At 38.4% G+C, this 12,100-nt stretch overlaps 1 protein-coding gene across 3 annotated transcripts in view; it reads right to left on the bottom strand.

The window, feature by feature from the left end:
• Window positions 1–11,650, bottom strand: part of CEP135 (centrosomal protein 135) — a 61,746-nt gene extending 50,096 nt beyond the window's left edge. Inside the window, exons 1-7 of one of the 3 annotated variants that reach the window (XM_045834636.1) lie at window positions 11,289–11,650; window positions 10,093–10,369; window positions 8,025–8,182; window positions 5,721–5,911; window positions 4,817–4,984; window positions 2,538–2,679; window positions 444–528 (exon numbers count right to left, since the gene is read on the bottom strand). In XM_045834636.1, coding sequence (XP_045690592.1) covers window positions 444–528; window positions 2,538–2,679; window positions 4,817–4,984; window positions 5,721–5,911; window positions 8,025–8,137 — 699 coding nt within the window. In that variant the 5' untranslated portion in view covers window positions 8,138–8,182; window positions 10,093–10,369; window positions 11,289–11,650. The remainder of the gene's footprint in view (window positions 1–443; window positions 529–2,537; window positions 2,680–4,816; window positions 4,985–5,720; window positions 5,912–8,024; window positions 8,183–10,092; window positions 10,370–11,288) is intronic. The other 2 variants (XM_045834637.1, XM_045834638.1) reach the window with 2 other exon arrangements.
• Window positions 11,651–12,100: the final 450 nt, after the last annotated feature.

Below are 12,100 nucleotides of genomic sequence, written 5' to 3'. Positions count from 1 at the left end.
AACCACAAAAATATACAGCAACAAAGGAGTAACTTTCAAAGAGACTTACGTTCAAGATGACAAAATTTGTAAGTTTAGAGTAAAAAAAATTAAAAGACCATTATAAAGCATTGTATACTTTAATAAAATATCTCCTAGATGAAAACAGTAATACAGTCATAAAATTATATTTGAGGAAGTAGATGATTCACCTAAAACAAAAACAAAATAACAAAACAAATGAAAAACTCCTATTCACCTAAATGAATAATGAAGTGAATAGGCCAGAATTGCTCTAAAACCATCTAAGCCACTCAGGCTATTAACTCTATTAACACGTTGGTGAAAAAGATAAAGCTGTATAGAAAACTCAGTTATCAGTAGTATCAAATGTAACCACTTCTATTTACAATGCAAGTATACCCATCTCAATCCTTCCTATTGTAAATAAATAAAAATCCTACCTGCTTGTTGTAATCTCTCAGTCCACTTTCCATCACTGCTAGTTTTTCTTGTAACTGATGGACTTCCTGTTGAAGCTCTTGAATTCTGAAACACATTCATAAATAATGCCAATATACTTTTGTTAAGAAATACAAAATAACAAGAAATAAAACTAGATATATTCCTTTATAAATCCTCTACTTTCTGTTTCTTAATGAATTATGAAGTGTTGTACCATGCATAGAGAATATCATCTTGTAAAGTTAATCTCATAAAAACAGCTAAAAAATTGAGTGGTAAATAATTTTAAACTCAAACCTACTTATTGAATTTTGATCCTTAGGACAACCCTTTCAGATGCTGCTGCTAACTGTTAGGTTCAGAAAATTGAGAGTATCCAAAATTTGTAAGATTATTAAGTGAAATAAGGGCCTTACATGGGTTTCCTGATCCTTACTGAGCCTGTATTTTATAATAAACTATCTACCCTGTAATCCTGGAATGAAGGAAAATATTGAGAAATTCTACAATTTTCCAAGTAATTACAGCAAAAAAAATAGCTACTCTTTTCTGGCACTTGTTAATTCTAACTGCATCAAGATTTGTCCAAATTACCTGAATTCTACAATTGCCCAAATGTATTTGTATTACATCCAACCTTTCCAAGCATTAACATATATTACACACCACTTTCATACTGGAAAGATAAAGCCTGAGGCCAGGTCTGCTTTTCCATGGGGTGGAGTAAGAGAAGCTGGACACAGCTCGTCACTGCTATCACTGGAACCAACGTTTTCTACTGATCTACCTTTAGGAGAAGAGTACATACGCAACTGCACTCATACTTATGCACGAATGACTGAATGAAAACACAACATGCATGTGCAAATTAAAACAAACAAGATAATCAAGAGACTAATGCCACCTACAATGGTTTGATAGAAAAGAAAAATGATAAGGAGAAGATAAAAACAAAAATTATATATATATATATAATTATTATATATATATATATTTATATATATTTATATATAATTATATATATATATAATTATATATATATATATATAATTTTTGTTTTTATATAATATATGTAATTATACACACACACACACACACACACACACACACACCCAAAAAACTCCTTAAATAATACTAACACATTGCCTAATAAGTCCTAGATTATAACTGCAATGGAGGAACACAAACTGTTTCAGGGTTAAGGTCAGATAACCATAGAAATACAGGTACATAATATTGCGTGAGGATAACTAAATTAAGGGATCTTAATGAGTACCTCAACCAAAGTACTTTTTTAGATTGTTATGTTAAAAATAATAAAATGGAAAAACTGCCTCATACTCTCCGCATAATCTGCAAAATTAAAAGTTATCTGCACTGTCTCCAGCGGGGTTCCATACTGGAAAATGTTTCTCCAGCTGTGATGGCGGAAGCTGTCACTAGGGCTCTCTTGCTCCTCTGAGCCCCTTGCACTTCTCTCGATGGCATTTGTGTATTTCTCCTGTCTCACCCTCACCGCCAGATCGCAAACTTCTCTAAAGTGGCGACACCGTCTTACTCAATTTTATATCATGCCCGAGACACTGATATTGTGCCTTTCCTCGACAGCTTAACAAAGTTAAAAAAAAAAAAAAAGAAATTTATATCTGATTCAAATTTAAGCAAATACAAACATACAGAGCTAAAGACTCATGAAGCAAGATATTCAAAGCCAGTTAAACCTATCCATGTCCATCTGCATTTGACGTAAATCTGAAGTAAGAGAGTCTTGGAAAATATAACTTTACTTTGGATGACGAAACTAAATGTCAAAGCAACTCCTACTGAAAGAGGTTCTAGACTGCACTAAACTGTTTTAAAAGCAAATATGGACAGAAACATTAGGCATGTAATCTATCTGAAATCAAAGTTTCAACACAAGTAACAATATTCTATATTCAGAATACATTCAGAAAGTTATAAACTTAGTGCTTGTTCAAAGTTCTCTGCCAGGCACTGGAGATACAGCAATTAAAGAGACAAGAGCCCTACAGTCAAGAAATTTACAGTTAATCAAGTGGTCAGTTAAGTCAACAAAAGATTATGTAATGTACCTATTATCAGCCACTTGTAGGAGGTCTGCAATGTAAGGGTCATCTGGCTGAGGAACTGGATAGGAAGTGACTTCAGAAGGAGGGACTGGTTCGTCGATTTGCATACGCTGGCGCCTGAAAGCAATATTTCTTTTCTTGCCACCTAAGAGAACAAATGTGTATTTCAAAAAATTAAAAAGAAAGAAACCATTGTCTTAGAATTAAATATTCCAGAAGGTTACCCTTTTTGTTAAAAACTATGTCTCTAGCTCATATTATACATGGATAAGATGCTTTCTCCCCCATATGCAAATACCCACCCTGATCTTTACATGGTGCCTTCCTGGAAACCTCAACAGATGTGGTATGACACAAGGCTTATTTTCTGCATGCTTGGCATGTGTGTCCAGATTTAATCTGCTCTTTCAGTAGATGGGGACCAGATATTGTCAAGATTAAAAGTTGAGTGTACCCTATGGTGTTTATTGCGTGAGCTCGAGAAGCCACCTCCAACAGAAAACTGTGGAACAGGGAGCTCAGGGCAGTGAGGACTGCCTTAGCACATATGCTCATTAAGCAATGCCAAAAGAGCAGATAATTGAAATTTTAAGTAGCAAAACTAGTCTATAATGGAATGTCACCTGTAATATAAAGTCATGCTATAACTGGAATTAGTGGGGAATGTTTTAATTCATTATCCTTAAAAATAGCAGGAGTAATTTCTTTTTATGAATGAGTATACCCTGCCTTAGTGCAAACCACATGGATACCTTTTCTAGCATCTAACCAAAATTAGACATGTACTTAAAAGCTCACTGATCCTCACAAAGAAAAACATAACCCACAACTCTGTCTTCCTTAGAATCTTAACAAATTTGGTATACTCTTACCTCTCATTTTCAAGATGAAGCAACAGACTCAACAGTATTTAAATGACCTATTGTACTTATACACTTATACAGGACAAACCATTTTCTTCTTCCCTTATCTACTGATTTTCTTTCTTGGTTGCTCCTCAGTTTTTTTCAGTGAACTTCTTCCATGAGTCCCTTCCCTAGGGTCTTTGGTTCCCCTCTTCCCGACTACACAATCTCACCAGAAATTCCTACCACATCCCTAGCTTCAATTCCCAAAATACCCCAATGACTCCCAACTTGAATCTCCATCTGGGATTCTACCAACAGATCTACATAACCCACCATACCAGAAATCTCAACGTTCCATGTAACACCCTCAACACATGCAAAAGTGGACTCCTGCTCCACCTCCCACATTCTCTATTTTAAGAAATAGTACCACCACCCACCCATAAGTCACGTGAAACAGAAATCTGAGATTCCCTCTCACTGTCCAAGTCCACCACATTCAGTTACTATCTAGAGACCCTACCTCCTGAATCTCTCTTGAATCTGTCCTTCTTTTCTCAGAAAACCAGATTACCCTCTTTTTTTTCTCAACCTTCTAGTTACTTCTGAGATCTTTCCCACTTTTCCCCGTCTTTTCTGCCACGGGCTCACAGTCCACTTCTCCATCTCATTTCCTGCCATCTTGAGCTCCACTGATTCTTCTCCACCTAATCTGTCAACTCTCCTGAGTTTCCTCTCTGCTCAGCCTGAAGCACACAACAACACGATTGTGCCACTTGGAACTATGCTAACTTCTAGATCTTCAATTCCCTTCTGACCATAACCTTCATCTGACCAAATTACTATTGGTCCACACCATGCTCCTTAATCTCTCAGCCTCTACCCAGTCTCATTACCCAACACCTTTCTGTTGTGCCTCAGTTACTTCTGTATCTTGATCCCATGGTTCATGTATCTCAACAATCTTGTCACTAGTTTTGGACATTCTTCTGACCTTATGTCTAGACAGCCATCAACCTGGATATGCCCCATCATTTCTTTTCTCTTCTTTAAGAACTACTGAGCATAAAATTAAAAGTAGTAAAATAAATTAAGAAAGTATATATTTTCCAAATTCTCTGAGTATGGATTACTTTTACAACTAACATAACAACAAAGGAAAGAGAATTTAAAATAGTGATTAAGGAAATAAAATCCTGGGTCCTGAAGTTAAACTTCTTACATCTAAGAAGCTATTATAAGTTTCTAAGCACAGGTAAGAAGTACCACAGGACTATTCAGAAATAAATGGAAACGTTTACGTGGCTACCCAAATATGTCTTTTCATATACTAAGGTCCAAGCATGAATTACCAAGGTCCTATTTCAGTCAATAGCTGAAATGTCTCTAAAAATTTAAATGTATGTAATTTGTTTGGAGAAGAAAGAGACTTACCTGGAGTTTGTACAACAGCATGCAAATTCTTCTCTTGAAGTTGTTGAATTTTTTCATTCTTAGCTTTACTCTCTTTCTCCACAAGTTTGAGTTTGTGAACATATTGGTTATTTAGAAATTTCAGATCAGCTGTTTCACGTGCACACTTCTTCAATGTGGTTTTCAACTCTTAAAAGATTCAAAGACTATTTTACAGATTAAGAAATCTATAAAATTCCTCCAGTTCACAAAATACAAAAAGTCATCAAATTGAAAGGCTCTACCTGATTCTCATGCATGCTTTTTTTGAAAGGCTGTTACCTTTTCTAACACTATCAACAAAACTGCAAATAAGTCATTAAGCACAAAAAGGAATTATGTTTTTCTTCTGCTATATGAGCTTAATCTAAAACCATCACTTCTGATCCAGTAAATTGGGTATGAAGCTAAGAAATCAGAATTCATATCAGGTTTTGGACAGGGCTTTCAACTAAATAGGAAGAATTTATAATTTATAAAATATAGCCACATAATTACCCTTTTCCCAGTACTTTTGAAAATCATCTTATTGTACCTTCCAGCTCAAAGATGGAGCATTCAAGAATCAGAATGATATATGACTTTTAACTGACTTGATCCTCCTATTTTCAGTACAGGAAAAACAAAAGTTGCTTCAAGAATAGTCCCTCAGTTCCAGCATTTAATCTGTTCTACAGCAATTGTAAATCTAAAAACTTAATCCAGATATAGTATAGACAAATACAGATATGGAATGAAAATTTGTTTTACTTCTCAGGAAATGTTCTTGCTGTTAGCAAGATTATCACATTTTTTAATCAATAGTTTTAAAATTAGACTAATCTTTCCTACATATAAAATGAAAAGGGCAAAAATACGGCATTTAAAAAAAATCACAAAATTTTACCTTTAATGTCCTGGGCTGATTGTTCTCTCAGTTTCATTAATTCCAGGTATAATTCATTATTTTCCCTGCTCAATCTTGTATTTTCAAGTTTATAAGGTTCCAAGAGAAAATCAAAATTGGCACTTTCCTTTTCAGCTTTCACAGCAGATAATTTTGATTTCCGAAGACTTTCTGTTGTATGAACTAGGTCACTAGAATTAAAGAACAGAAAACATAAATACAAGGAAACATTATATTAGCTTTCTAATAACTAAAAATATAATTATAAAAGGTTTCAATATGTTAATGCTAAGTCAACCCAAGTCTAAAAACAAATACTAGGAGACTTTCAAGGTACCAGAAGTATCAAAAAACTTCTCAAAACAAGATCTGATTGAAAGTTACACACTATACACTCATAGTTAGAAACATCTTGAATCTCCCCTCTCACTCATTCCCATGCCCTATTAGTCACCTGATCCTGCAGAATCTGTGAAACTTATTTGTTCATTCAGCAAATATCTGAGTGACTGTTATATGCCAAGTGCCAGGTACACAATAAATACGAATTAGTTCCTTACTTTGAAGAACATAGATCAGTGGAATATTTACTCCACCAATATTTACTGAACAGAAGACACAATAAAGAATCCATTGTCATCATGGAGCTGATATTCTACTGATAGTTTGTCAGAAAGTTGTAATATTATGTGATAAACTCAACAAATATTTCAGTGTCTACTCTTTGTTCAGTCTGTCCTAGGTACAGCAGTGATACAGTTAATCTCTAGTCTCATGGAGTTTGAATTCTAAAGGGAAGTCAAAAGGAAGTTTCCAATAATAATAATAAGTTAACACAGGTGTGACAAGAGTCCTAAGGACCATGTAGCCAACCAAGCACACAGGCAGCGGGAAAGCAGAAAGGACCTTCGCAGGCAGACAGAACAGCACACAGAGAGACCAGCAGTGAGAGTGCACATATGTTTAGGGAGCTGCGAGTGCTCAATACATGGGAGACAAAGCTGCAGGGAGTAGATCAGGAGGGGTTTTGACGGCCATACCGAAGACCACAAAATATTTTCCATCCATTCTCTCTTTTTTATCATTGTTTCTCAAGCTCCTATTGCAGTGATTTTTAACCTTTTTTATCTCATGGCCCACATAAACTAATTACTAAAATCCTTCAGCATAGCAAAAAAATGTATTTTTTGCCAATCTGAAAAAAAAAATAGGTATAATTTTGATTCAGTCACACCGGACTACTATTACTGCATTGGCTGCTGTCATTTTTTAATTTAACAATCTAAGGGAAAAGAGGTCAGTGCCTCTGACTAAATAGGCAGGTATTGCATTTTTTAAAAAGATTTTATTTATTTTCATTTTTATTTTTTTAAAAGATTTTATTCATTTTTATTTTTTAGAGAGGGAAGGGAGGGAGATAGAGAGAGAGAGAGAAACATCAATGTGTGGTTGCTGGGGGTTATGGCCTGCAACCCAGGCATGTACCCTGGCTGGGAATCGAACTTGCAACACTTTGGTTCACAGCCTGCGCACAATCCACTGAGCTATGCCAGCCAGGGCTCAATTTATTTATTTTTAGAGAAAGGGGAAGGGAGGGAGGAAAAGAGGGAGAGAACTATCAATGCCCAAGACAAACATCAATCAGTTGCCTCTCTTATACCCCCAACTGGGGACCTGGCCCACAACCCGTGCATGTGACCTGATTGAGAATTGAACCAGTGACCTTTCAGTTTGTGGGTCGATGCCCAACCCACTGAGCTACACCAGTCAGGGTTGGTATTGCAGGTTTTAAAAATTCTCGTGGCACACTCGTTAAAAATCATTGTCCTACTGCAATAGCTCCCTAAGCAATTTCCCTGCTCCAGTCTCAAACCACAGTAATAGAGCTCATGTAGAAAATAAAATCACAAAGGATCTTTTAGTTAAAATAACATATAATAGCTAAAGAAATGGCTAACAACATGTTAGAGAACCATTAATAGTAATTAAAGACCAGTGAGTGAGGCAGACACAGAACTCCCAATTATATCAGAAAATCACATTAAAAAACCTATAATTCTACTCACAGGGAAAACCCTCAGAAATGTGTACTCTGGATGCTATTGTGTGACTGGTAACCCCTATATGTGGAGGCCCTGAACCAATGATGGAGGAGTAGAATCTAAGATGAAGAGATGAGCTTCAGATGATTTAAGGGCTTTTTGAAAACCTACCCATTGCTTTACTGGAGTATGAAGTTCAATCAGAAACCAGGTAAGTTGCATTAAGGATCATACAGGTTTAGAAGTATAGTCTCATCTTTACCTGAAAAGTTTTTCTACCAAAGGTAAACACTCCACTGTCAGAGTCTGGCGGTATCCCAGCTGATCCAGTCTTTTTCTAATATTAATATACTTTCTTTCTGCAGCTGTAGTCATCTTGTCTTCCAAAACCAGTTTTATTCGCTTCCAAAAATTAAAGTCCTAAAAGAAAAGAGTGAAATGTCCTTCTATTATTATAACTATTATTATTATTATTTAGAGATTTTATTTATTTATTTTTAAACAGAGACAAAGGGAAAGAAACACCCATCTTGCCTCTCACATACTCCCAACTAGGGAAAATGGCCTGCAACCCAGACTCATGTCCCGACCAGGAATCGAACTGGTGACCTTTACGCTTGCAGGATGACGCCCAACCCACTGAACTGCACTGGTCAGGTCAGGGCTACAGCTATTATTTCATGATAAGAAGAAAACACTTTTTTAATAGGAAGCAATTATTTTTCTCTTTAGGTAGGCAGACTTTAGGAATATTTAGATTTATTGAAATAGAGTACTTATGATATTCTTATTGCTGCATTAACATGAATATCTGTTCATTAAACTATATGTAAAAGTGAAAACAATAATGCTTCTAGAAGAAAATATTTTCCTGAGCCTGAGGTAGGCAGAGAACCCTTGGAGAAGTCTCTTTAGAAAACACTAAACATAAAAGAAAAACTCAAAAAATTTGATTTCATCAAATTAAAAATGTTTGGTCATCAAAATATTCCATTAAGAAAACAAAGGCAAACAAAAGTGGGAGAAAATGTTCATTATATCTAACAAAGGATTTGTATAAGGAACACATAAAGAACTCTTGCAATTCAACTCTTAATAAAGATAAATAGCCTCAGGAGAAAATGGGCTAAAGACTTGAATAGGCACCTTGCAAAAGATATGTGAATGGGAATAATCATATGAAAATGTGCTTAACACCATTAGTCATCAAAGAAATACAAACTAAAACCACAATGAGGTACAATTTCACCCACACTAGAATGGCCGTAATTAAAGGTACAATATCAAAGGTTGTCAAGGATTTGGAGCAACTGGAATCCTTACACTGTTGATTAGAGTGTAAAATTAGCAGAAAATATCTAGTAATTTCCTTTAAAGTTAAACATACTCTTACTAGATAACTCTGTAATTCTACTCCTGGGTATTTATTCAAGGACATAAAAATAAAAATGTACAAAGAGACTCTACAAGAATATTCATAGCAGCTTTATTCATAATGGCCCAAACTTGAAACAAACTATGTATTCATCAACAGCAGGACAATTAACTGATATATTTATACAATGTAATACTGCCCAGGAATAAAAGGAAACTACACATACATATTAACCACACAGATGAATTTGAATAACATTATCTGAGCAACAGAAGCCACACATGCACACAGTATGATTCCATTTATATGAAGTTCAAGAATAAACAAAATTAAACTATGTAGACAGAAAGTATAACACCAAGTAGCCTGGGGCTGTGGATGGGTGCAGATCAACTGGGAGGGTGAAGAGGGAACTTTCTGGGGTGAAAATATTATTCTGATTGGGGTAGAGGCTGCACAAGTGTGCATATTTACCAAAGCTTTTCAATTAAGTACACTTAAGATCTGTGAGTTTTGCCATGTAAATTCTACTTCGATTATAAAAAGCACACAAACACATATGTGTCTCTATACATTTTATGCTTGTTTTTGGAAATATTTACATTTTCTATCAATCTGCCCAAAATGTAGTTAGTTATCCAAAGATCACTTCTTTAGAAACTATGCTCTTTTCTAACCTTTGCCAGAAAAATATAGTCCTAGTACTCTAAACCAAGTAAAAACTTTTACATCTTTACTGTTCTTCATGATTTGTAAACCATGAATACATGGAAAATTTGATCCTCACAACTTCTGAGTCAGGCAGAAGAGGTCAAAGACGACCTCCTTATTCAAAGGTGAGGAAAGGCTGACCCCCAAGAGAGGAACTTTCCCAAACCACAGGGCCAGGTGGGCAGTCAGGTCTCTCGGGGGGTGTCCAGCACTCTGGTTTCTGTATCACGCCACCTCGACTTACCCAATCACGTGTACCTGTCCTTGATTACTCCATTCTACCAATCTGTCAATCTGTCTTTTTCCACTCTCCCTAAGCTCTTCTTCTGAGTGGTGTCCCTTTGGACTTTCTAGGTTCCTTCCACAAAAGGAGGCTGACTGATGCACGGTGTTAGAGAGAAACTCCCGGAGATGTCAGAATTACACCTGTCAAACCGAGAACTAGCAGGCCTTCACCACTCAAACATCTCTCTTTGTCTGGGACCAACTTTGGTTATTCAGAAATAATACTTCCTCACATCCTGGAGAGGGAAGGAGGGAAAGGGAGGGGGAGAGGGGGAGAGAGAGAAAGAGAATGAATGAATGAATGTGAATTTAAAAAAACCATCAACAAAGATCAGATGAAAAAGATTAACAAATATCCTCCCAAGGACAAAAACGCATGTATTAGACATTCCTCCTCCATGGGGCTACTGTCTCCATCCCCTGCCCTGACTCCATTATCCAACATCGTGGCTATACTGAATGTTTCTAGCAAAACAACTCAAAACGTTAGGTTTGGCGTCCCCCAAGATACACAGATGCGTTTGGAACTATCCACCTGCTTAACTAGGCGGGGGTGACGTCTGAAAACTGGTACGTCTTAATTTACAAAAGTCTCCTGTGTGTATGTATGCACAGGGGCTAAGTCAAGCCAAAACACAGCTTTAAGTGAGATTGTCTCGGCGACCTTCCTTCCTTAAAATAATTGAGACTGGAAGGTAGAGAGGATGTATTCCAAGTTGTGGGACGAAGATGAACAAATAGCCTTCGTTCTCCACTCTGGGGCATTTCCGTGTTTACAAAGAGCAAGTATGATTCTTAAACGAAGAGGGCATTTTAACTTAAATCGACCCATCTGTCGGAATTGGCAGATCTGCGCTAACAGCACTGACGCCAAAGGAGAGTCGGACAGGAGGCAATCCTGGAGCCGCAGTAGCCCCAGGATGACCTCTGGACGCAGCTCACGGTCCGGGTAGAGCGGACGGTGTGTCGGAACCGGAGCCTGCGGGGACTCTCTCCACCCCGCCCTGCCCCGACCCACTTCCCCTCCGCGGCCGCGCGGCCTTGCTCCCGGCAGCGCCCAGGCCCGGCCCGCGGAGACCTCCGGGGAGGCGAAGGCGGCGCCGCCGCCCGGCCAAGTCCTACGGCAACCACCCCGCACCCCGCGACCGCCCTCACCCGCAGCTCCGGCCGCCGCCCCCTCCGCCTGCTGTAGCATCGCCCTCGAGCCTGCCTTCTTCCTTGGCTGTTTCCGCCCCAAACACTGGCTCCAGCGCTAGGACAGTTTGAAAATGGCGCCGAGAGAGGATCCCGGCTGGTGCGCAGGAGGCGCCGCCGTTGCCTCGGTAACGGGAGCGGTACACCGGGAAGCGCGCGGCAAGAGCGCGCTCGGCGGCGGCGACGGCGGCGGCGGCGATGGCGGAGCTGGGCCCATGTCCCGGAAACGGGTCGGCTGGGGCGGTGCGAGGCCACGGCGCCCCCAGGCGGCCAGCAGACCCAGAAACTCAGAGGATGTCAGAGGTGGCGCCCGCCTCTGGGTCGGATGCGGGCTTAAAACGCGGCCCCAACCCGATTCCTGCAGAGGATTAACCTTCACGGACAAGGTGGACGTCTACTCACCAGGTAAACTCCAGCTTAAAAGTCACGTCTTTGCAGCTTTCCCCCGACAGCTATCCAATACAACCTTTGCTCCCACACCCATGTCCCAATAAGGCTCTGTAAAGATCCTTACACAGCCAGCCCTCAGCCTGTTGACTTTAAGCAAAAGGATGTGTAACAAAACCAATTCATCATAGGCTAGTTGATCAAACAAGAACTACTGCATATTTCTGGTCACAAAAACATCACCAAATGTACCAAAAAAGACTCAAAACACCTTTAATATTAAACATTGAAATAAATGTGATCTATACATATATTTAAGAAAGAGTAATTAAAATAAGTAACATTATTTTCCAACCTGCTTATTCCCGCTCTGGGCAGCTGGTGGC

The sequence above is a fragment of the Phyllostomus hastatus genome, unplaced genomic scaffold (assembly GCF_019186645.2).
Source record: "Phyllostomus hastatus isolate PE091 unplaced genomic scaffold, TTU_PhHast_1.1 phas_contig_196, whole genome shotgun sequence".
NCBI classification, from domain to species: domain Eukaryota; kingdom Metazoa; phylum Chordata; class Mammalia; order Chiroptera; family Phyllostomidae; genus Phyllostomus; species Phyllostomus hastatus.
Note: the sequence above shows the minus strand (reverse complement) of the source record. Positions and strands in the feature narration are given on the sequence as shown.